Source organism: Amphiura filiformis, chromosome 10, assembly GCF_039555335.1.
Source record: "Amphiura filiformis chromosome 10, Afil_fr2py, whole genome shotgun sequence".
Taxonomy (NCBI): Eukaryota; Metazoa; Echinodermata; class Ophiuroidea; order Amphilepidida; family Amphiuridae; genus Amphiura; species Amphiura filiformis.
The window spans coordinates 53,830,805-53,858,581 of record NC_092637.1 but is presented as its reverse complement, the minus strand read 5'-3'; the positions used below and the strand labels follow the sequence as shown (position 1 = coordinate 53,858,581).

Genomic DNA, 27,777 nt, shown 5'->3' with positions numbered 1-27,777 from the left:
GTTCAGAATAGTTGCTAACCTTAATCTCCCACACAGGAAGTGTAGATTTCAAATGGAGTCACCCATTCAGGTAAACCCATTTGAAATTCACACTCTCTGTGTGGGAGATAAAGGTCATGTCTTCCATAGGGGGCGTATGTATTTCAAATTGAATATAGGTGATTGTAACACACAGTGTTTCCTACTTCACAATGAGGTCCATCAATATTCTGAGTTAAATTGCTCCAACGGTTTGGATTCTAATGTAAATTGTATATCAACAGTGGCCCCTACACAACTTCCAGCTTGGTAACTGTCAAATTATGCTATTGTTCACACCACTTACACTTAACATATTCCATCCCTATACTTGAGTTATGAATGGGTGACTCCAATTGAAATCTACACACCCTGTGTGGGAGATTCAAATTATGTCTTCCATAGGGGGTGTATGGATTACAACTGGAATAGCCCAATCTCACAATATCTACTAATAAGTACAAACTGGAAGTCTTTGAGATGAGATATCTCCACTCTTTGGGGTCTTTTTATATTTTCAGTTTCTGGGATTGATTGTTCAGAAACATGGGATGAAGGGGTAGGTGGTAATTATAGGTGCTATCAAGCATACATATATCTGCAAAAAAGCAAACTAAAACAGTACCAACTGACCAGCAGGGAAACTTTGAATGGATCTTAAAAAGATTCAAGTAGTGTACATAACGAAGGAAAATAAATACATATATCTGTCAATAAAAGCTGGATAAAACAAGTTAGTGGTCAAGCATTCCTCTCACTCATGTCTCAAGGCTAGGCCTACAACAGGTCTGAACTCTCTTGATACCCACACATCATCAGCTGATGACAATGTACGATGACCAGCACAAAAACCCAAAGAGGGTATCCCTGGGTGTCTGTGTTCATCAGCAGAGATGTCGGCCGATGCACAAAAAATAACTATGAACCACATGCTAGTGTAAAATAGTGCTACTTAGTTAAGGCAATAGAAACAAATTAGTTTGATCTTTCGATCGACCATCGATGCTTGGTCGATCCATGTTATTTATGAAATCAATTAATTTACTACTGTTAATTATCATAATATAGTAATTATTGCCATTAATAACAGACATCGAAGCAGCATCGACGGTCGATCCAAAGATCGAACAAATTTGTTTCTGGTGCCTAAGTAACATGTTATACATTGTAGTAAACAAACAAACAAACAAACCTCTTTTGGCCAAAATTCTCTACCCTCCACGTTGTCTTCCAAATAATCTCTAATAATATTAGTCTTCTGTAGAAATAGTCCCATGGAATTGGCCAAGTCAGTGTCCTCACCGACAATTTTATCTTCTAAATCTGACGCGGAGAAGAGACGTGAGAGACCAATGCCAACTAGACCAGCCACATAGTGACAATACTGAAAAGAACATATTGTTTAAATATAGGGATAGTTATAACCAAGGGTGAAATTAACAGCTTTGCTTTCAGGAGTCTTCGTTCACCTGAACTTAGCTGGAACCAGGACTCAATTTGGCCGTACCAGGACGTTTTGGTCACTTCCAATGTATTTTCAACAATATAATACATGTACAATGCCAAATCTTATCTTTTACTTAATATTTTGCCAACTTTTCTTGTTATCTGCCTTCCAAGGGTCATAATTTTGGCAGTATTTTGCCTTGTTTTCTGGTGTGGGTGTACACACGATCGCTATGAAGATGGCCATCTTGGATTTCGCCGATGGTATTTCTAGATATTCTTAGGAAACTTTTCATAATATAGTGACAATACTGAAAATAACATTCAGTACACAAGGTTCTTTGTATCTGATCCAGAATTTGCACTTACTTGTGTATGTTTCAGCAAACACTGTTGCCTTTGTCAACACTTGATGAGGAGTGACTGCAGTGAACACACCTCATCAAGAGTTGACAAAGGCTACAGTGTATGCTGAAACGTACACAAGTAAGTGCAAATGATCAGATACAAAGAACCTTGTTTACGGAGTTTACTCTACCGATCCTGATGAATTTTTTCAATCATGAAAATAACATTGTTTAAATATAGGGATCGTTATAACAGGAATGTCAGCTTTGTTTTAAACAGGTTCATCAGGTTTGGTCAGTACAGACTTAAAACACTTAAATTAAACAAACCCATATTTTCTGTATATTTTTTCCACCGCTGAATGAAATATTATGCCAGAAACTTTGATTTGATAATTATCAAGAACCCCAAAGGTCATTGACATTTGGCAATTGCAGTTGAAATCCATACACCCCCTATAAAATTTCAATTGAATTGAATATGGAAGACATAAACTTATTCTCCCGCACTGGGGTGTAGAAGTAAAGGAGTCCCCCATTCAGGTACCCTCGTTGAAATCCCTGTGGGGAAGATTAAGGTCATATCCTCCATAGGGAGCGTGTGGATTTCAACTGGAATAGCTCATTGAGTTACCAAGCCCCCCCTATACTAATTCTTGATACATACCAGATTGTGATGACATCCCTTTATATGAATCCACACATTCCTTTCCCCATTTTTTGACAGATGGATCATGACCAACTGCCTGGGAATCACTAACGGGCTATTCCAGTAGAAATCCATACACCCCCTACATAACACATAACCTTTACCTTCCTTGGAGAGAGTTTGGATAGGTAGCTCCATTTGAAATGTTGGCGGGTGCATTACATAGTGACGAATCTGCGCTTTACAGTAAAATCCATAGTGACGGATGTTGATAGCTCTCAAAATAATTGCGCAAGACATACATGTAGTGACGGATAACTTTGGCCATCAATTACACATGTTTTGAAAATATCTTTCAGGGTCTACTTTTAAAAGACACATAACTTGCTGAAAATTAATGCCCGATGCCCATTTTATGATAAAATTTTGATCAACATCCGTCACTCTGTAATGCACAATGGGTTTAACAACCGTCACTATGTAATGCACCCTGGGTTTAACAACCGTCACTATGTAATGCACCCTGGGTTTAACTAACGTCACTATGTAATGCACCCGACGATGTGTTCCATAGCAGGTGCATGAATTTCAACTTGAAAGACCCTTTACCAATAACCCCTACATGTAGCTAATAATTATTCTTGCTACATACCAGATTCCAGTCTTCCATTGTGATGACATCCCTCTGTATGAATTCAAACATTCCTTTCCCCATTTTCCCACTAACAGGCTATTCCAGTTGAAATCCATACACCCCCTACATAACACATAACCTTTACCTTCCACGCAGGGAGTTTGGATAGGCAACTGCATTAGAAATGTACACTCCCTGTGTGGGAGCTAGATAAAGGTCATGTCTTCCATAGGAGGTGTATGGATTTCATCTAGAACCAAGAACCCCTATACTAATTCTTGATACATACCAGATTCCAGTCTTCCATTGTGATAACATCCCTTTGTATGAATTCACACATTCCTTTCCCCATTTTCTGACAGATTTCAGAGATTACTACTCTATATTCCGATGCTAGACCCTGGTATTCCTTGGAAATCTATAAATGGTTAAAATGTATACATTATTTTCATTTTATATCAAAAATGTGTAAATATTTCCTGCAAACATTTCAATACTTTTCATCACCTAAAGATCAAATTTGCAATTGAATACATGAATACAAAAGCCACCCAAGTCCATAGGAAGTGATTTTGAGAGAAAAACATGTGTATCATTTTAATTCCTTCAGTTAGATTTACCTGGTCAATATGGTAAGTTTTACGTGCAAATGAGTGGATTAATGAGTGGATTAACCTGTATTAGGTATGACGATTAGCATTTCAGGGACTTCGTGGGGTTCATTTTAAATTTTGGACTTAGGTGGTTTTTTGAATCATATACAAAGACAACAATGTTAGAATGAGATTACCACTAGTAAGATAATACAAAATAAAGCACACAGGTATGTATAATGTTGATAAGCATTCTGCCATGTAATATAAACCACACACTTTCCTTTATTAAACCCATTTTTTGTTCAAAAGTCACTCTCTAGCAATGAATGTGTTACAAGTGGACTTTTATACATAATGGATTTCAATCAATGTGTTACAAGACTCAAATCATGGAATTGGGTGATTCTTTCATACATGCTATTTTTCACATGCTTAATAGACACAGAGAATGAATTTGAGTTGTTCTTTCATACATATGACAGGCCTATGTATAGCAACAATTTCCCATGCTTAACTCAATTTGGCCAAAGTATGGACTTTTGTATTCATATATTCAATTATTTGCAGCGCTTTCCAGCAGCAGTTTTGTTCAAGTTGATTATATTTACCCATATCTTCTGCAACTGGAGTGAGTGTTTCAAATGGAAGTTACCCAATTATCTATTCTATTTGAAACTCATACACCCTCTGTGAGAGACTTAAGCTAAATCTTCCACAGGGGTAATATGGATTTCAAATGGATAGCCCATTTTTATAATGCTTAGGCAAAAAAATTGATTGGCGTAATATAAAAAAAATAGGGTAGGTAAATTGCTTTTGATAAAGGCTTTGGAACTTTTTTTTATTCAATTTATATTATTTTGCAAAAAAAAAAAAGTCAGGGTTGGGTCTACTTTTAAGGTGGGTCGGGTTACGCCAATCAAAAATTTTATTTAGGCCTTATCAACTTACACATGTGAAATCTTCTAGTACCATCTTATCCTTCTCCTGGCTCTTATTATATGTCCACTCGGGGTCCTCAAGTTTGGTATAAAACTGGACTAATAAATCCGTCTTTTCATCCATTGGTATGGTCATATCGTCTTCTACTGTATCAAGAGCTCGTAGTACGAGGTAGAATATACATACAGCATGCCTGGGGGAAAAGGAAAACATGATCAAGATTACATTGTCCTTCATAACTCAACTCCATTCATATCGTCTTCTACTCTATCCAGAGCTCGTAGTACGAGGTAAAATATACATACAGCATGCATGCCTGGGGGAAAGGAAAACATGATCAAGATTATATTGTCCTTCATAACTCAACTCCATTCATATCGTCTTCTACTGTATCCAGAGCTCGTAGTAAGAGGTAGAATATACATACAGCATGCCTGAGGAAAATGGAAAACATGATCAAGATTATATTGTCCTTCATAACTCAACTCCATTCATATTGTCTTCTATAGAGCTCGTAATACGAGGTAAAATATGCATACAGCATGCATGCCTGGGGAAAGAAAACATGATCAAGATTATATTGTCCTTCATAACTCAACTCCATTCATATCCAGTTGTGTAAGTTCATACGTGCAGGTAGTAAACAAGAAGTAAAAAAATTAAAACTTTCAACTGCACTCACCAGGTTATTTTCCCAAATATTTCAGAACTAACTGGTTCCTTCCTCAGTGGGTGATGGTGTGTGAGATGCTGCTGAAATCAGTGTTTCTAGAAGATCTTCTACTAGAGTTGCCAGTTGGTTTCACTGATTTCAGCAAGCTGTTGTAAACTGGAGATAGTTCGTATCCCTGCGAGGTGTTGATTTTGGGCTGCGGGTCTCTCCTAATGTGGATCGCTTCGCGAATTTTCCTTGAATCATTCCTGCTGTCCTTTTCCAAAATAGTAACTCCGTCCCAGTCAATATTGTGACCGGACTTGATATGAGCAGATACAGGAGAATTGGCACTTGGAGCAACTGATTTATGCTCCTTAAGTCTGAACTTGAGTTTCCTTCCGGTTTCACCAATGTAAACAGAGCTACAATCCGTACATGGAATGTGGTATATAACTCCTGTTTGATCTTCTTTTTCAGTGCGGTCCTTAGGTGCTACCAGATTCTTACGCAGCGTGGTGAGGGGTCTAAAGGTGGCAAAAACCCCATACTGCTGAAACACACGGTAAGTTTCTCACTGGTACCCTTGACATATGGCAAGTTGATATTAGCTTTGCATTTGGTGTTAGCCTTCGCCGCAGAAGAGTTACCTGTTTGTTTTTTCGGTTTATGAAGCTTTGTGAAATGTCCAACGCTTCAGTATCCACAATTCTTGAGCGTGGACTGCACATGCGAGATTTCTTTCTCTCTGTCTAATGGGTCCGGTCCGGTCCGGTCACAATATTGACTGGGACGGAGTTACTATTTTGGAAAAGGACAGCAGGAACGATTCAAGGAAAATTCGCGAAGCGATCCACATTAGGAGAGACCCGCAGCCCAAAATCAACACCTCGCAGGGATACGAACTATCTCCAGTTTACAACAGCTTGCTGAAATCAGTGAAACCAACTGGCAACTCTAGTAGAAGATCTTCTAGAAACACTGATTTCAGCAGCATCTCACACACCATCACCCACTGAGGAAGGAACCAGTTGGTTCTGAAATATTTGGGAAAATAACCTGGTGAGTGCAGTTGAAAGTTTTAATTTTTTTACTTCTTCCATTCATATCGTCTTCTACTGTTTCCAGAGCTCGTAGTAAGAGGTAGATACATACAGCATGCCTGAGGAAAATGGAAAACATGATCAAGATTATATTGTCCTTCATAACTCAACTCCATTCATGTTGTCTTCTATAGAGCTCGTAATACGAGGTAAAATATGCATACAGCATGCATGCCTGGGGAAAGAAAACATGATCAAGATTATATTGTCCTTCATAACTCAACTCCATTCAAATCGTCTTCTACTGTATCCAGAGCTCGTAGTAAGAGGTAGAATATACATACAGCATGCATGCCTGGGGGAAAAGGAAAACATGATCAAGATTATATTGTCCTTCATAACTCAACTCCATAGCGCATTCATAACAGTTACCATCAATTGCATCTTCTCTTCAATCCGGCCCAAGGACCATTTCCCTAAACTTTCAACCTTTCGTAACTCAAGTAGCCGTTCGTAAGTTACGAATACCATTTTACTAGTTGTAACTTTATGAAGGGTTGGGGCTTGAGGTAAATCCTACTTACAAAGGGTACCGATCATAAGTCATTTTTAGTGATATGGAACTTGTGATACGTTGTAAGTTATAATTAATTTTGAGAAATAGTTTAGTGGAATAGACCCTAGGCCATCTAATATTTTGAGATATCATAAATACCGTACATGTTCAATAAACTTGACACAAAGTTTGACTGAACATTTTAAAAAGGAAATTGAAATGATCATAACGATGGAGTTCAGTTGGTACATACAACTATATACCCCTTTGAAAACTGAGAAGTTTACCTGTAGCATAGATTATTTAAAATCTATGCCTGTAGTAAATATTTCATTTGAATAAACACAGCTGCCAACAGCAGAGATGCCAGTCAGTGTTGTCAAAAAATCCTGAAATGGCAAAAAAATTCCTGAAAAATGTACTTTGCCTATACATTTGTACAGGATCATCAGAGTAAAATTTCCTGAAATCCGGAAATTTCCTGAAGACTGGCAACACTGCAACAGCTGTATACGATCCGACCACGATAGTATTTTAAAATACAACATGAACGCTAGACCTTGGATACTTTTAAATGAAAATACTAACCAATCATAACTGGGTAGGATTCACTTCTGTATTACGCATAAGCAGGCATTCATCACATAGCGTATGCAGACAATCATCATGCTGTTGGCAGCTGTGTTCATTCAAATGAAATATTTCTACTATGGTGAGTGATTAAGAGAATTATTCTGCCCCACACCCCCCCCCTCGTACATTGTACCTCTCCATGTTTCTTTTAAAAGATGGCACTCTTTATGTGCTGGCATGGGCCTTGCAGGATTTCTCTTTCCACTGGCTCATTTCTTGATGTGGTCAGTCCATGATGTTATTGGACATACTTTTCTGGTTTGATTGATGTTAAAACTGAATAAGTTACATTATTCAATTATGTACATACCTAAGATCTCCATCCAATGCTTGTATAACTGCTGCAAAACTTCTACTTGTTTGGTTCAGGTAGTCATAGCAACGCTTAGCAGTGGCGGACATGTTTGTCTGTGTGTTACGAAGTGACACAAAAGCAAAGATAATTTGTATGGGTTGCTCTGTTAAAGCCATGAGTGATTTGCTCAACAGCGATGCCCTAAATTTTTCTTGAATTTCTACGATTTGTATGATTGTAATGCCTAATGGTGTACTAAAATACCATGTGAAAGGCTAAGCCTGAAGTGCTTTAATCAGTAAAATTTAAGTTTTTATATATATTAAATCCGGAGATCTGTGGTTTTATTCTGAGTTCACCGATTGTGTGATGGCTAAACACATCGCATGCATTTGTATTATTGAATCACTGAATCAGTGACGTATAAACTGTGTGCATATCAATATTCGTCATACGTCTTGCCGTATAAACTGTGTGCATCCCAGCTGCGCTGCCAATAATCATGATACTAATACGATCAGCGAGCTAATACACACATTGCAGGTGCTGGAATGAAATAGCAATTTTCTTTGTTTTACCTCATTTGTTTGGCTCGAAATTAAAAGGGGACAATGTGATCAGTGAAAAACAGTGGCATGATCGACGGTAATTATATAATTCCCGTCGATCATGCCACTGTTTTTCCATGTTATATTTCCTCACAGGGAGGATGGCAATTTATTTCTCGCATTTACGGCCCTAGCTACTATGGGCTATTTGTGGGGAGGAGATAAGTTTAAGTGACCGCTTATGAGTTCGAATTTCAACCAGCCTAATCATGAAGCTCCCGTGGCCAAGTGGTTAAGGCGTAGGTCTCGTAAACCTGAGGTCCTGGGTTCGATTCCCAGGTGGGATCACTTTTTCTCCTTGTCTCCTTTATTATTTGCGACGGCGAACCTGATGAAAAATAATGTTTATTTGTGATCAGTGAAAACTAACATTTAAATAGGAATCTCTTCTTTAATGCAAATCATACATTATTGCTTTAATATATAATGCGCACAAAAAAAATTAATACAATTTAATAGGTTTCTAAGCTATTGTGAGACTGTGTTCCATCCTACCTGGTATGAAAAGGATAATTGTCTGGTTGATTGATTGATTTCCAGATATCCACACACTCCCACACCTACCCCCTTCACACTATCTACAAACACACCCCAACCCACAACCCTTATATTTTACTTGTTTTGTATGACTGTATTCCATCTTACCTTGAAAAATGCCAGGATCTTGTCCAGGAATCTTGTCGGTGGGTGTGTGTGTGTGGTGGATTTTCCTATTTTAGAGTGACTACATAACATTCCATCCTACCTGGTACTTAAACAATGCGACAATCTCATCAAGATGGTGTGGATTTCATGATGGATTTCCGAACATCCATACACACGCCCACATCCAAACACACCCCCACATCCAAACACACCCCCACCCCAACATCCAAACACTCCACATCCATACACACTTACTGTATCTTGTTTTTGTGCGACTGCATTCCATCCCAACTAATACAATGCCACGATCTCATCAGGGTTATGATGGATTTTATGATGGATTTCCCAACATCCACACACACACCCCCACCCCAACACAACAGTTTTAACACACTACAAACTTACTGTGTCTTGTTTTGGTGCAACCCCATTCCATCCCAACTAATACTTAAACAATGTTACAATCTCATAGGATGAGTGATCAAATTCATGATGGATTTCCCAACATCCATATATACACACCCCCACATCCGCACCCATCCCACACAACAGTTCTAAACACACTAGTAACTTACTGTGTCTTGTTTTGGTGCTACTGCATTCCATCCTAACTGGTATTTAAACAATGCCACAATCTCGTCAGGGTGTGTGATAGATTTCCAAATATCCATGGTGTCTGATGATACAAGGTGTATTACTCAAGATTGGTTTAATCCTAAATATATCTGAAAATAAAATGGCAAATAAGGAAATGTTTTCTAAAAAAACAGAAAAACAGTCACATCCTTCTAGTAATATATGGAGGGGAAAACTGTCAGTATATTGCAACTTCTTTCACCTGACACAGCTAAAATGAACTTTTCCAGTTAAATCCACCCCCCCTATGGAAGACATGACCTTAATCTCCCACAAGGGGATGCAAATTTTAAATGGAGTCCCCATCCATTCACATTAGAAGACCAGTGCCCAGTAATGCTGGAATTAATGTTTGGGTAAATTCTCAGTGGTAGGTAGAAATCACCTATGTCAATCTTTTCAATCCTATTGTTATACTTTATCCAAACTATTTGGATACAGTTATTGGATTATTTGCTTGAGTAGGCCTAAACCAAATTTGCTACACAATCAAAATACCTGATGAGTCACTGCATCAGACACATTATGCCCAAAGGACATCACTGACACTGATAGGGCCGTATTTATGAGTTTGTTAAGAATTGGCATAAGTGTAATTTTTATTCTTCAAAATTTTTATATGAACAGCAATGAGACTCAAATCAAATTGGCATGAGAGGCGTCTAAGTGCCATATTCAAATTTAAACTAATTTTAAAACCTATAATTTGTGTCCAATTAGAATTTCAAAATGTTGCTCCAAATATTTGCATTGAAATTTTGGGTACTATTAACCTACCTATAATAAGCCCGGAGCCCAAGATATGAAAGTATTTTAATATTAATGAGAAGCATACATTCTTTGAAAGTTCGAAACATAAGAGCAAATTTTCACTTTTTGTTCCAAAAATAGATAGTTTTTGAATATTTCACAGATAGATATTACAGTTGGAATAACAATAAACACTAAACAGGGATTGAAGTATTGAATTGGTATTTGCCAAGCACAATTGCACTGGTCAAATAGAAGCTCTTAGCAAACATGTTAAAGCCTTTTGGAATTACAATTTGAGTACTACAATACTACAATTACAAATACAATCAGATGTAACATGTTGGCTAAATTATGCTACAAACGTTCAAAATAGAACTCATAGTGGTTATGTTGATGTACAAATCATGCAAGAACACTTATATATAGTACCATCAAGTGGTTTGTTATGAAGATTTTAAAGCAAAATTTGGTTTTTTTTGGGGGGTTTGCTGATTAGGGTGGACCTTTTTTTCCAGGGGGGCGGATTTGTAAAAAGTGGACCTACTTCCTAACATTTTGACCTTTTTTGAATAAAAAAGCATAAAAACGTAATTTTAGGATTTAGTGTTGGGACTTTGGCAAATTTGGAGAAGTGCGATCGCCCCCCCGCCCCCCCCCCCCCCCCAGCGTACGAGGGTGCTTCTGCTTCAGCTTCAGCTTCATTATTATCTGATTTTAAGCAGATGTTTAATATGCATGATTTCAGTAAATATATATATGTTGTCAACTCCGATAAATAAATGTCCTTTGTAACCATATGTATGCCTTCCATTACCAACACATCACTTTTTCATTGACATGAATGATAAGTTAAGGGGGTACTACACCCCTGGCAAATTTTGTGCTTATTTTTGCATTTTTCTCAAAAATTATAGAGCATTGATGACAAGTAAGATATTTATATTATAGGGGCAAGGACTACAACTACTGCACTGGAAATTTTATTTCAGCACAAACAACAGTTGTGGAGTTACAGTCAAAAATGAGGGAAACCCATTATTTGATCAATAAATCAATAACTACTTGCCTTGAGTTGCTGAAATTTCAGTGCAGTAGTTGTAGTCCTTGCCCCTATAATATACATATCTTACTTGTCACCAATGCGCTTATAATTTTGAGAAAAATGCAAAAATAGGCAAAATTTGCCAGGTGTAGTACCCCTAAGTTAGTTAATATCTTGCATGTAACATGACTTTGAAAAAATAATATATGGGGCCTAGTAGTAGGCCTATAGTAGTAATATAGCCCATACAAAATAATAAAAAGCATCTGTGCTACAAGTAGAAAAAATGGAAGATATAATAGCAGGCTGTTGTAGCAATTTCTAGTAAATTCTCCCGGCTGCCAAAAGAGACGATCTGTTTCTTGCTGTGCACAAATGGAACTTTTCTACATTTGCCCACTATTTCCGATGCTATATTATAAATACAAAGCTCGATGAACAAATTATTTAGTGAACAAAAAGTTCTATCGCAACAAAAAAAATTTTAAAATACTGCTCAAATGCAACAACCTATAATTTTGGCTCTGCAGTAGTTGAAGCATGTGTACTCCAATTAATCCAAATTTTCCACCAAAAGATTTTAGGTCAGGCATTTTCAGCTTTTTTCTTCACACTGAAAAACATGTTTGAAAACTTTATAATTTATATGAGTTTGTTTTAGCTTTAACTTTTACTTTTGTAATATATCAGCTTGGTAAACTTAAAGCCTTAATGTACGACTTCCGTCAAATTTTGATTTTGTTATTCTTTATTCATAATATTTATTTATTTATAATATTAGTAATAACTGACGAGAAGGGTTGCTGTCCATTTTAGGTTTAAATAACAAGGTAAAGTGAAAGAAACCCCACTGGTTATTTTGGCCATTTAACCTGCAGTTCTATGGGAGGACATATTATCATAATTTTAAAATTATGATAATATCTCGAACTTTGCTCTGTTGACCTACAAAGACAACAAATTTGACCGATTCCATTTAGGTGCGAGTTGGGACATATGTAAACATTACAAATATGCAAAAAAATCAGGTTTGAAAAAAAATTAACCAATTTCATATTATAAGATCGTACATTATGGCTTTAAATTACAATTTAATTTCAAAATTTATAATTCTAAAAATTTATAATTCTAAAAAAAATTATAATTCTAAAAAATGTGTGAACATTTACCAAATAGTAATCATTGAAAAATGTGTTTGTTTTCAAGAAAAAATATTCAAATAAGTAAGACTTAATGAAACAAAACAAAAATAATATAATTAATGTGTCAAGTGAAATAAGTATATTCTAATACCAAGTGCTGCAGCTCAGACAAATCCAGCTGTGCACAGTAACATTCTTATATTTGATGGTACTTGCAGTGGCGGCACCAGGAATTTTTTTTTTTGGGGGGCATTAGGGGTGGGCAAAGTGAATTTCTGGGGGGAATCAACAAAATTTGTGCAAAATTACCGCAAGAGTGGAAATTTTCTTAATTTTCGGTTTTTCTTGGGGGCAACAGGGGTGGGCAAGAGTTCTGACTGGGGAATTTCCCCATGGCCCTCCCCCCCGTGGTGCCGCCACTGGATACTTGTTCATGTTTGGTTTAAAAAATACTAGAACCTTCAATTCTATAAATATACCCAGAAATAGGCCTACCTGTTGTCTATTCAATGATGTATAAATGAAGTAAGTTAGAAGCTTATCTACCCTGGGGCTTTTTATCACAGTAATTTGCATATAACTGGGTAGAGTCATCCATGTATACTTTAGCTTTTGTTGTTGTGATTTACTCAATAAAGCATTAAGGGCTGGGGTATGAACGTTTGGACAGTATTTATTGTGGGACATTAGAGCACATCAGACATATCAATTGCATTCTGAATACGAAGAATGTCATTCTGATATCAAATAATTTTGATTTTTGAAATTCGCAATTTAATACACATTTTATGGCAAATCATTAAAAATTGATATTTTTAATATTTAACAGTACTTGAAGTAAACTTTATAAATCTGATGATTTATACTTAAAGTGTATGTAGGTGGGATAAAAAGCCGACGATCAATTGAAAATTTTGACCTTTCGTATTGAAGATATGGATTTTTTTTCCCAAAACACCAAAAAAAATTAGGTCTTTTTTGGAAAAAAATCCATATCTTCAATATGAAAGGTCAAAATTTTCAATTGACCGTCGGCTTTTCCTCCCTGCTACATACATTTTAAGAATATGTCATTAGATTTATATAATTTACTTCGAGGACTGTTATATATCAAAATTTGAAAATATCAAATTTTATAATTTGTCATAAAATTTGTATTATATTGTGATTTTCAAAAATGAAAATTATTTGATATCAGAAAGACATGCTTCAGTATTCAGAATGCAATTCGATAGGTCTGAGGTGCTCTCATGTCCCACAAAAAATACTGTCTAAACATAATAAACGCTCATTTTAGATCCCTTAAGCAAATGGAATTCAAAAAGTTTGCATTCTGATATAAAGAGGCCTCCTGAACTTATGCTATGCTGTATGTATTTTGAAAGTACCAAGCATTGATTAAATTCACAGTACAACAATAAAAGAAAGAAATTGAAGGAAAGATAGAAAAACAGCAAAGAGAGAAAGAGAAAACGACAGTTTTGGCAAACGATGTAATATAAAAGACAAGGTGGTATTTTCTTGATATTTAACATGCTAAATTTAATAAATGAAATGTAAAACTAAGTGCATTGCAAATTTACCAGAGGCTCCGGAAGATTTTTAATATGGGGGGGCAGAATTTTTGGTCTGGGGGTGGGTGCGGGAGGGTGTCCCGCTCCCGTGCGAAGCGCGGAAGCTCTTGAAATGCATACATTTTTACATGACTTCTACCTTACATTTTGAATTTACCTAAAATTATGAATATTACCTTAAAATTGTGAATTTTATCCTAAATGTTTGAATTTTACCTTAAAATTATGAATTTTACCCCAGATTATTGGGGGCCGTGGGGTACTTGGTCCCCCCCCCCAAAATTATTGAGGGGGGCGCCCCCCCCCCCCCAGGCCACGGTTCCGGAGCCACTGTTTACACTAGTTATTAGGATATACATAGAATGATATTGTGCACACACATAGGCTTATTGTTTTTAAATATTTAGGGCTACTAATAAAAATGTTTCAAATTAAAGGCTGGGATCATAAATCGAGTTCATGAAGTCAATTCCTCCTTATATACTGGAATACTGTATACATCTCTATTGACCATTTGGCTCATAGACACAAGTGACACAACTTTCAATACCCCTGGCAGTTCTACATGGCTAAACAATCCTATTGTGAATTATGTCAACCAATGCAACTAAATAAATCCCCTGGTATTTGCACGGATTTAATGGTTAAGTGACCAACAATACACAAATCACAAGGTACATAAAACAAACTTAATGCGATCATGGCAAAGGAGAGGATAGCATCACATCAGCAAGTTGATGTTATTCCTATTCCAGCATTAATTCCAAGATTGCTGGGCACTGTTAACTCCATTTGAAATTCACTCCCTGTGATTACATCTTCCATAGTGGGTGTATGGATTTCAACTGGACCCAATCTTATTAACTTAGATGATACTTACAGTAATTTACTTCTTCCTAGATGTTTCAATAATCCCAGTTCTTTCACTTGCTGATAAAAATGTAGCTTAATGTCAAACTTTTAGCAAACTCAACTGACAATCACTAAGTCCAAGTCAAATTAATACCAGCATGTTGTGAGCCACATGCACTCAGTCATAGCATATAGCATATCATTCTCCCAAGTAATCTTAATATGCCCTCAATGTAGCATCATGCCAGAGAAGATATCTTACCCTTCCCAGAATCCTTTGCAACATGAGTCATCACCTACATGACATGACACTCTTCAATCATTATCATGTCGAGAATAGGCTGGCTAAACATGGGTAGACTCAAAAGTCAAGAAAAACATATTTTGCAAGATATATTCTGTTCATCGAACACAATCACCTCATGTTGCACTGGCTAGCAAATCAGTGCACAAAAATGAAATGGAAGCAATGCATTATGGTAAGTGTACAATATCTTCTGTGGCATCATGCATTACTGGTGGACTGATGCATGCAGACTTGTGGAGTTAAATTTGTCCCTTTTATCACAGAGTCTATATTGAATCAGGATAACACACTGATAGCATTGATATTATCAATTCAAATAAAACAGCATCTAAATATAGATCACAGGATCCAGAATTAGCCAATTGGGCTGTTCCATCAATCCCCGTGGAAGATGCCAGAAGTATCTGGGGGGGGGGGTATGGGGGGCACTCAACTGAAATTTTGGTAGGGGTGCGTAGTGCGGAGCAACACACTTTGGAAACTAAGAACTGATTTTGAAGCAAAATAGGGGCTTGATGAAATTTCAACATTTTTGATGGGTCTTGTGAACTAAAATTGGGCCAAATTATAGACGTTAGAGCTAATAAAATTTCAAAATTGTCCAAATTTGAGCTAAAAGGGCTATAATTGTCAGAGTTTAAGGCTCAAAGAACTGGAGCATGATGCAAATGTGGGTCTATAAGGAACTGCTGGAGAGCCTGAAAAGGGAACCTTTCACCGCCACACATTCCCATACTACCTTTACATGGGCATGAGTACCCACTTCGGGGAAATATCTTCCAAAGGGGGATATGAATTTTGAACGGAATGAACACATTTTGCAGCTCCATTTGAATTGCATACACCCTCCAAGAATGATTCAACCGGATTCTTTCACAGATGGAGGGCGAGTTTCAAATTAGAGTTGGGTAATGTGCTAATTCCATTTGAAATTCATACTCCCCCTGGAGCTGTATAGATTTCCAAAATGTTCCCCGGGAGGAGTCCCGGGGGAGGAGTGTGGACTTTAAATGGATTAGCACAATTTGCACATTTGATAACTTTTTTTTCAACTTGATCATTTGACAATTAACACTAAAGATATGTTTAAGGTCGAATATTTTTATTCTAATTATGGCCTCGGGGGGGGTAAATTAGGGAGGATAAAAGTAGGGGAGGCAAAGATTTTTTGGCCAGCTGAAGGAGGGGGTGAGCAATTTTTGGGAGGCCAGGGAGGCAAGCAATTTTTGGCACATATTTACAGGGAACCTTTTAAATACATTGTAACACAAAAGGCTAAGGAAAGCAGTACAGAAATGTTTAAATATATGGGCAATTCCGTATGAGAGATGGCAAAAACAGCAAAATTTAAAGTTTATCAAACCTCTATGAAATTACATTTCCTGTGTGGACAAATTCATAAATTGTAAGGAACTGAAAACCGTTTTGGAATAACTTAAGTGGTTTTCCTGAAAATCCGATTTGAAATTTGAACATTTTTTTGGCTTGACTAAAAGGACCCTTGGCTAAATTTTTCAAAATTCAATAAATCCTTGAATCAGAAACTTATTCTTATGTATACTTTCTACTTTTACATGTTTTAACCCTGGGATCTTATTTGGTAAAGCACTTTGTACAAGTGGTTACGGTATTTGTAGGAGAGAATTGCCAAATCTGCCCATTTTTTGTTGTAATTCCGTTACCGAAATATGAAAGAAGTTTTCCTCATGAGCTTATTTCTTGCTGAATTATTCTGTAATTATAAATTCTCTTCCTTCATCAGTCTACTTAAAGCCTAAAACACCAATTTCTAAAATAGTTCAACGTATTCCTATTTAAACATTGGTAACGGAATTACATTGGTAACGGAATTACATAATTACAACCTGTTTTCCGGAGGCTACAGTTTGATCAAGTAAAGGATTTATAGGATGCTTTATCCCATAAACTGAGCCAGGACTACAGAGTTTGAAACCAGTGACCATAAAAACAAAGATTGACTTAACAATTATACATGAATGTCGCCCACTCCCATTAATTACCATGAAATTTTATATTGTTTTCCCACATGAACAAAATTTGTTAGTAGGTATATCCTCCCAATAGTTTTCAGTTTACCATACAGGTGACTTCTATTTTGGTTGATATTAACATTGAAGTGTTAAAACAACCATATCTGATAATCTGATGTTCAAGAATTGTGATTTTTCCAGGTAAACTTACAAGGATGTAACTCAATTTTCATTTTTGTAATTCCGTTACCGCTGCCTATTATTAGACCTATAAGGTTGTGTATGGAGTACCCATGAACACATAACCCCCTAAAATCCTGCCAGGATATAGTTGACACCATACAAACAATGACTGACTTGCATATTGGCATGTATACCATGTTATTTTTAAAGAACAGTGTCATGTCGTATTCCAAATAAGCATTTTTAGGAGGTATATCCCCCTAAAAGTTTTTAATTTGACAAACAGGATTTGTAATATGGTTTATATTAAAGTTGGTAACATTTGAAGTGTTAACACAGCCATTTCTGATGATCTGATGTTTAAAATGTTAAAAAATGTCCATATTTCCAGGTAAATATCTGAAAATGTAATTCGTTACCATTTTCAGTAATTCCGCTACCGCTGCCTTTTTTGGGGAAAAGGTCGACCATGGAAGTATCCATAAAAATGTAACCCAACAAAATCCTTCCAGGGTTTAGTTGACACCAAACAAACATGATAAATGAAAAATGGGAAATCAGCAAGCAGACCTCCTGGTAATTTTTAGGAGGCCAAGACACTTTATATAGACACAAACACAAAATATTACATTGTAAATGTTTCCTTTGTTTAATTGACATGAACATCAACAATAAGCATGAATATATGTTGTCCATTTCCTACAAACACAGGGGGCCACATTGACCCCATTTTTCTAATCCCCCTCACCCAATGACCCCCTTTTTTTGCTTTACTGACAGCAAAATGCCCCATTATTCAAGAATTTTGAACAAAATAATTGTGATAATTTCTCACGAATGACACAAGTTTTTGTCCAAAATTCATATTTTTTCCCAATTTTTTTAAACTACTTAGTGCAACAATAAGGTATTATTTTAAGGGGTGGGTCACCCATCTTTGCACAGTATTTTTGCGGACATTAGAGCACATCAGACATATCGAATTGCATTTTAAATACAAGGAATGTCCTTCTGATATCAAATAATTTTGATTTTGTTTTCAATTTCGCGATATAATACAAATTTTATGGCAAATGATTAAAAATATATATTTACGCAATTTAACAGTCTTCGAAGTAAATTGTATAAATCTAATGATATATATTTAAAGTGCATATAGCTGGGATGAAAAGCTGTCCATCATATGAAAATTTTGACCTTTCGTATTTAAGATAGAGATTTTTTCCCCAACACACCAAAAAAATTTAGGTCTTTTTGGGAAACAAATGTATAGACCACTTGACATGTCAGGGGCTATTTTAACGTGCCTCACTGTCACGTACGTGACGAGATAAAATATTTGTGCAGTGACAATTAGCCATCCGTGTAGATATGCTTTAATAGTAGACAATGGTAGAGCCTTTCTTACGGTCACATTCAGGTAAAAAAGTCAATTTTTTTATTTTTGAAACGCACTCTACTTCATCAACACTTTTATCTCATTGCACGAACGTGACGGTGAGGCACGTTAAAATAGCCCCTGTGACATGTGACGTCACTGCCTGGCAGTATGCGCACAAATTATGGCACTTTATATTTTTCTTTGCCCTGCAGTGTGTGTGTGCATTGTAGTTTGTTCAGGGCATGTGTATTTTAAATCTCCCACCACATTTCATATAGTATAAGAAAGCCATTGAACAGTGAAGCGGTTCGTTCGAGTATATCGAAAGACCAATCCCTCGCCTTTGTTGATAAACATTGATGTCAAGTGGTCTATATATCTTCAATATGAAAGGTCATAATTTTCAATTGATGGTCGGCTTTTTAGCTACATACACTCTAAGATTGATAAAGTTTACTTTGAGGACTGTAAAATGTCCCAAATTAAAAAAAAATAAATTTTTAATTTGCCCTAAAATTTTTATTTATCGTAAATTTCACAAAATCAAAATTATTTGATATCATCATGATTCCTCATGATGTCTAAACTATGCCGTAGTCAAATTTTGATAAACGTTATTATTTAAAATCATGATGAACGTATTCTGTTGAACTCAAAATTATCTGATGTTTATTACAATTACAGTGTTCAATAGTAAAATGGTCATAAAGAGTTTATATAGTAACAGTAAAAATGTAGGCCTATGATATTGAATATAACATATCTTGCATAATTATAATGGTTCACTTCAATACTAAACAATTCCGATTTTGGAATTGATCGTGAAAGCCCGAGTAAAAAATACGACTATACATACTTTAGAGTTTAAGTGGGACTTTACCCTGGGACTTTGTCTCTAATACACCCTGTCAGTCATACTTCTTTATCAATCCAATTTAATCGCAAGCACTTAATATGTACAAGACGTGCTAAACGTACGTCCATGCACCAAGTGAGACTTTAACTTTCGTGTAACGGGCGAAATTAGTACACAGAATCGTATCCATTTTATATTTCACACGTTGGTTGTTCTTTATTGATGCGGTGGTGGTTACAACAAAACAAAACAAAAACCCTGTAAAACAGATCAAACAAATGAATACAAATTAAGTACATTATGCTTTAAACAAAGTTGTAGTGATACTTTTCAATGTTTAAACCAATTAACTCAAACTCATAGTAGACAAAATGTTCATTATTTGTTAAACAGCAAGATAAATCCTAATTTGTAATGTTGACAATAGTTTTATTTGAGAATTAGTCCAGTTCTAAAAATGAGTTGTTTGGATAAGTGAAAATATTCAAAACAATAACAATATTTTTAATCTACATAACACATATAATTTCCCTTTCAGTTTTATCAATTTCTCTTTCTAAATTATTATTGTAAGTGACATGACTATCTCTTCCCATAGACATGATAGAGAAGTACAGTAAAACATTTATTATGCAAATCCCTCCTTTCAAACTCCACTCTCTTTTCATCAGAGTTGGCCAATGTTTGTACAAGAACGACCAAATTCAAAAGGCTAAAATTCCTAAATCTTGACATAATAGACCTATTATGCTAATTTATCTTACTCAAAAGATCTGCTGGTTTGGGTGTATATTCGCCACTTGCACGGTTCCGCCATTATGCACTATGTGCGGGAGAGCCTCGAACTGGCAGCATACATGAATGGGAATTGAACCAGTCATATAACATTCTGTGTAAGGTTACGTAATTCTTCCTTTCATGTATGCTGCCAGTTCGAGGCTCTCCCGCATATAGTGCATAATGGCGGAACTGGTAAGTGGCTTAATTGGGCTACTCTGTTCGTTGGTTTCAGGCCCAATTCAGTATTTGGGAACATCAATTCAGTATTTGGGAACATAATACTGATGGTAAACAACTGGTTTAACATGCTTAATCGAACAACTTACATAACAATAATACACCTAATTTGGCATGATAGTGGGTGACAAATCTGGAACTACTATTGCCAGCTCCTCAGTGATGCCACACCTAGATTCTATCTTTACTTCCTTGTTAACATCACTAAATAATATAAAGATAGCTCTAGCCTATCTTTTATTATATAAAACTTTCATCAGAAACTTGCTCTCTTATAAGTTACCTTATTTAAACTCGATATCCAAAAGGTCAGCACTCAACTTATGTGTAAGATTCGGTACAAATGATAACATGTTTTTAATCAATAGTTTATGCGTTTTCAATCACCGTCATGAACTTCCTTAATCATTCTCTAAATTAACATAGATCAGAAACAAAACGTCAAAGGGCCGATTTCCAGTTTCCTAAGACACTTTTACTAATTTATTTAATATCCACTCTGTCCGTCATCGTGCGCATCAATGATACAGAGATATCCACCGAAAATGAAAATCTATCATCATGACTTAACCATGTAATAAACATAAGAAAATGTTGCAAGGAGCAAGCAATTAAAACATATTTACACATTTAAAACACACATAAACCAACATATAAAACATCTTAATAATTTCTTATCTCAACACTGTCCTGTCATACTAAAGTTGCTTTAATTCTAAATATTAAAGAATTTGCTTACCCCGACTGGAGTTACATCTACATCTCTTTAAGTGAGCTCCTTCCTTGTATGTCTTTACTTCTGAACATGCAGTAGTCTTATAAAGAGTGTCCAGGGAAAATATACATAAAGCAGTGGTGTGCCCTTTGTTATTTAAATTGGGGAGGACAAGATTGGGAAAGGGTATGCCTAAAGAGGGGGCTATTAAAGCCTAAAGGATGTGACAAAAACCACATGTCACATTCGCGCCAGCAAAAACGTGCCGCAAATTCAACAGATTGTTGTGTATGATGCAGTTAATGTTAATGGCACGTGCCCGCAGGAATTGAACCATAACAAGATCTGGGCAACCAATCACAAGCCAGATCCATTTAAAGATGCATTACATCATGGCCAATTTTGTTTGGCCTATCGTTACATAGAGACCCAGGTTAAGAATTTTAACCGCTATACAAAGTAAGAAGTTCCCTTTGGAAGCTAACAGAGGGAGTACTGTGACTAAAAAGATCAGATGTGAAAATCTATCAATTACACATAAATTAAAGGAGTATTTCGTGATCCTAGCATCCTCTTTTTATGACATTTTTCAGTACATATCCACGAAAAAAGCATATTCCCAAAATTTCAGTTGATTCCGATATTGCGTTTGCGAGTTATGCATGATTATGTGTATTACACTGCTCCATAGACAATACGTTGTAATTTCGTTCTGGTGCACCAGAACGAAATTCAAATTTCACGATGTCTTTGCTAAATGAATTAATCTGCAAGAAATATTTTGTACATAAACATTATGTAGCCAGAGGTTTCAAGTGATATAGAAATCTCAACTTTTTTTGAGAAAAGTGGGGGGATGAGGCTGTGGATCACGAAGTGCCCCTTTAACAGAGTTTTATGCTTAAATGTAATGGTCAGAGTATGCAAAATGGGCAAGTGGACTACAGAAGTCTATTTCATGTCAACACATGTATGTTTTATACATGTAGGGAATAGTTTGGAGTATAAATATATTATATAGGCTGCTCCTTATGAGATCCCGCCTATCAACATGATCAAGAGGATCGAAACATGTGTCGGGCATTTTTCTTAAAATGCATAGAACAGCTATGGTTCGATTTAACGTACACATTCTACATCTACATCCAAGAAATTACCAACCTTAAGAGTTGAACTGCACTATTACAAATTACAATGCCATTTTTCGGCATTCTTACTACAAACTACTTTTATATTCAATATTTATAACAGAGTCTCTCAACTCTTCTCATATAGCGCATATATGTTGTCTCATTCTGCAGAACCGTATACATGTACATCCACATTGAAACTTGAAGGATTACCAATAATAGTTTGTTCTCTTGACTATACATTCACCATAGGCCTATTATTGGCATGTATTTGGACTTTTAAAATTACATGGTGTCTCTGAATGAGGGGCCTGGTTCCAACCCCACTATCACATACCGTATTTCGTCAAATAAACGCCCCCGGGGGCGTTTATTCAAGGTCAATTTTAGAACGATAATTCCCTATAAAATCTTTGGGTAAACTAAAAACACACACTAAAATGACGAACTATGAACTAGAAACACTGACTTCTGGCTCATGCACTTCCGGGTTTCTGATCCAGATTTTCGCCCAATTATTGCCGCTATTATCGACCATGTGCGCAACTCGGTAAGCTTACTACACAAGATAGCATGGAAATATCGGCATTTTTGAAACATCTTGGTTGAAAAAAGTGTTGGGGGGCATTTATTTGAGGGGGGGGGGGGAGACTATTTGACGAAATACAGTATGAACTTTTCACCTTCATCTATGACATACTTCTTTATCTTAAATTCATACACTTGAGCATCTCTGAATGGGACTGAATCCAACCCCATAAAAAGTCATAAAGAACATCAAACAGAGACTATGCAGATGATTATTTACTCAAAAACAACACTGAATTGTCCATAATTAAAGCCATATTATAACATTTGCTGAGAAGAACGCCCTCAAAAAATTTTTAATTCAGGTTTTTCACGATTGTAATGTGCTTTAGTAAACAAAGATATTTCTCTGCAAAAATCAAGACTTTAGGTGCTGTAGTTTTGTCAAAATCTGATTTTGAATAAACCGCAGGAACCGTTGTTTTATTATTACAATAGTGTTGTTCATAACACAATACTATGTACACGGCGTGCGGGACAAACACACACACACGCCAGAGGATCGTACTGTATTACAACCGCCGGAGTAACATGCATTGGCGCTATTAGTAAATTCTAATTTACTTTGCTTTACCTCACTTGTTCGGCTCAAAATTAAAAGGGACATATCTGACAGTAAAAGCTAACATTTTATGGAAAATAAATACTAATCTATTTTTAAAGAAATTTTATAATATGGCTTTAATCAAATTCAAAAATTGATTTAAATCATCATGCCATTTAAATCAAGCAACTCTGATATATCAACAAGTCTATCCTGCTCTGCCTCTATGTTTACTTCACTTTTCTTCACAATGTGATTCACACTCACAAGGCATTTGAACCAACCCAAGTTTGCGCTTGTCTAAAGTAAATTCTTGATAAAATTGCATTTCTATGTCTAACGTTTCATCTTCAACGACATCTCCAATTACCATTGTAGGCCTATCACTGTCAAACTCACAGATAACTCTGTTTACTTTGTCTGGCCGATTACGTTCACCACTAGTAACCAGGTAACAGTTACCATTATGCTCAACGAAGAATGAATCTTCATCTAATGTGGTATCAACAGAGACATCAAGTAATTCATTGGTAGCTGGTTTATACAGAGCAACTACAACAGCGGGTAATCCATAACGACTGACACCTGCTCTGTGTTGCCTACCCCTGACTAGTATATGTCCTGCTGGTAGCACATGATGGATGGAACAATATGTTGTCTACGAGCAATTCCCACGATTTGCTGCGAATACTGAATCTTTGAATCATACTCTTAACTGGACAGGCCATCACAGTCACCAATCAAATATATGTATTCATTTATGTGAAACATTCTAGGAAATGTCAATAATTCGGGCATTGGTGGAAGCAAGATCCATTCATTCCTCTCAGACATGTAATGGAAAAAGTTATTTTCCAAAAGCCATTTATGATGACTTTCGCTATCTTCACGATTTTGCCCATGATATTCAACATCAATTGTAGTATATAACTGATTCTCATTGCTGACAACTGCTGCCACAGTGCTGTCTTTCTCTTTGGAATATGGATACTGATCAGGAATATCAGCTAACTTAGTCATCTTATAACATGCTGTTTTAGTTTTACAATTCATTACAACTATGTGAGCAGAGCTAGAATGGTCACCATGCATGTAGTCTACATACAATCTAGCTGTGATAGTGTTTCTAGTAGCAAACAACTCTGGGTGACTTTTGATCATTGGCGGTGAAGCTGTATCCATGGTAACACTCAACTTGACAACCTCCTCCACCATCTCCTTACACTCTGGTATGGCTTGTAACTCATCACCAAGGATGTTGTGGAGTCGATCAACTGGCACCAGACCAAGATGTATCTTCTTCAGGAGGTCAACTGCATGGACTTTGCGCTGCTCCCAATCATACTTCAGCCACGTTACTGTTCCTTGCAGAATCTGTTCTTCCGTCCTGTTGTCCATCTCGATTGCTTCATCACTCAGAATCTCCAGCATCACACTTGCTGAAGAATTTTCCAGAAACACTTTGGATTGAACACACTCAGAGAAATGCTCTACAAGGTAACTTCTATACAATTGTGCAACATCTGCAAGACTGTTATGATTGCTTGCAATCGACCATATCTCATAATAGTCTTCAATTGTTAAACTATCCTTGACTTCTCTCAAGTATTCAGCACATAAATCCATTGCTTCAGGTATCACCATGTAACAAGCCATTTGGAGAATACCTGTGACAGTTCGTAAGGAGAGACTGAAGTATCCTGTATAAGCAAAGTCCAAGATTTGGGCAAAGCTTTCTTCAGTTCCAGGAACAGTTATCTCGCTCATTGTGCTTTCTTGAAATCCTGATGAGAACATTCTTTGGAAGTAATCAATTGCACAGGGGTGTGAGTGACCTCTATTGAAAAAAGAGGAACTTTGTTCAAAAAAGAGGAAAAAAGAGGAAAAGCACTGAAATATGCTCAAAATGGGCTGAAAATGAAAGAAAAAGCTACAATTTTCCCCCAAAGAAATTTCCAAAAAAGAGGAATTCAGCTTAAAAGAGGAGATTTCACACCCCTGATTGCACAACTTAGAACTGCTTTGTGAGCAGGGAATCTTTGATCTCCAACAATGATGTTGACATCACAGAAGGTTGCCTGATGTCTCAACTGGTTAAGTCCTGATGATAGGCGAGACAAGTGGGACTGATTCCCCACACGTTGTACACACTGATCTTGCTTAAATGCGGCCATCTTGTTCTCTCAAAGTCAAATTGGTTGCAGTGCAATGTGGATCTTTAGCAAATTCAAATCAGATATACAGGCTGCAAAAAAAAGTAAAAAAATTTGCCTATATAAATATAAATTTACAATGTTTCTTGTTCATATTTTTAAGTTATATGATTCAAATTGGTGGTCTACACGCAAAGATATTGTCAATGGTGTGAAAAAAAAATGCAATGATTTTTAATGCACTGCGCCCAGGCACAACACCTAGATTTTGATCCACAAGCCTCAGCACACTTTACATGTTGTCGCTGACCACTATGGCCCAACATCGTTCCATAAACCATTAAAAAACAACTCAGCGACTTTGCTGCTTAGAAGCACACACCCTGTCCATTCCACAATTGACCTCCTCAGCCAGGATCAGCTCCCCTAGTTTTGTACGGGTTACAACAAGACAATGAATTTCAAGCTAACTCAAATTTCACTAGAGCGTACTAAAGCACCACCAGGATTCTAACCATAGTTGAATGCCTTATCGATTGAGCTAACTTGACTGCTTAGAAGTTAGCTGTTCGTAAATCCACATGGGCCACTTTTGTGTCTTTGTACAAGAAATCAAAAATGCCAAAATGTCAGTGACTGAATGGAATTGAACCATGAACCAGGTGGCTGGGCAGTAGGGACAATGGGTAGTTTTAAAGAATGGGGCATTTTGTAAGTCACAATTAAACACTAACAATATTACTAGCTACAATGTAAGAAACATGGCTACAGCTCAACCTCAAAAGCTTCAATTCACGCTGGAAGACTGTATTTTTATGCTTAATACCTACTGCCAAAATGGCTCACCAAAATGTGTCTGGTAGACTAATATAAGACTATTCTAGTGAAAGCAGGACAAATGAGACTACTTATTTCAATGTATTAAACATTTTATACCAAACGTTGTCTTTCGTATTTGAAGCATAAACTTTCATGAGCTCAAATAGACCCATTTTTAAAAACACAAGATCCCAGGTTGTTTGTATGAAATTAAAGGCTCCACAAGTCCCAAGTTCCACTTAAGACTTATTACAATGAATCAAAAAGTTTTGTACAAAACAAAAAATATTAAAGTTTTATCTTGTTTGACACAAATGGTCTAATTAGCAATGCCACGCATCATTGCGTATTATATCACTCATACATAAATTCTAGACAGTTCATTGGTTGATTACCATTTGCCATTTTTACTATCACCCTCTCCGTGTGATAGTCTTTACCATCATGTGCTCTGGCGTGAGTGCGCCTGCGCGCCAAGCCGTCGCTGACTCTTGGACTCGCCGATTTAGTTATGGGGTGGACCCTTAATGTGAAATATATCACGGCAAAACATGGTGTTATGTTGAGGAAAAAATGTATTTCCTACCTTAAATAGTGTTTTAGTAATAGAATTTATGCATGAGTGATATAAAACAAATATTAACTGTCTTAAATTCGTGTAATGGTCAAAATATAATCACTCGGTGAAAGATGTATTGTTCCATTCCACTCGCCGTTCGGCTCGTGGAATGGAACAATCCATCTTTCACCTCGTGATTATATTTAAACCATCACACTCATAGACAGTTAATATTTGTATACTATACAATGCATGGCATAATTGCCTACTTGTCTGATTGTGCAAATAATGTCCCATACATGTATGAATCAACACCAACAACATCTGTTACACTTAGTTTACAAACAACATATCAAAAGCATCTGAAAGAAAACAATAGAAGTACATTGACCTTGTGTCTGACCTTTCAGGTATTAGAGTTTACTTGTGATTTGACTTGTTTTGAAGTCCGATCATGTGGACTCATTACCC

At 36.4% G+C, this 27,777-nt stretch overlaps 1 protein-coding gene and 1 long non-coding RNA gene across 2 annotated transcripts in view; both read right to left on the bottom strand.

The window, feature by feature from the left end:
* The window catches only part of LOC140163029 (squalene synthase-like), a 119,606-nt gene that overhangs the window by 49,885 nt on the left and 41,944 nt on the right, over nucleotides 1–27,777 (bottom strand). Inside the window, exons 3-7 of the mRNA XM_072186370.1 lie at nucleotides 9,640–9,789; nucleotides 7,827–7,924; nucleotides 4,642–4,825; nucleotides 3,384–3,512; nucleotides 1,211–1,402 (exon numbers count right to left, since the gene is read on the bottom strand). Of these exons, the coding sequence (XP_072042471.1) occupies nucleotides 1,211–1,402; nucleotides 3,384–3,512; nucleotides 4,642–4,825; nucleotides 7,827–7,924; nucleotides 9,640–9,735 (699 nt within the window). The 5' untranslated portion in view covers nucleotides 9,736–9,789. The remainder of the gene's footprint in view (nucleotides 1–1,210; nucleotides 1,403–3,383; nucleotides 3,513–4,641; nucleotides 4,826–7,826; nucleotides 7,925–9,639; nucleotides 9,790–27,777) is intronic.
* Nucleotides 18,432–23,141, bottom strand: LOC140163026 (uncharacterized). Its single transcript, XR_011860394.1, has 2 exons — nucleotides 21,538–23,141; nucleotides 18,432–20,039 (listed from the first exon to the last, which is right to left on the bottom strand). It is a non-coding gene; the product is annotated as an uncharacterized lncRNA (long non-coding RNA).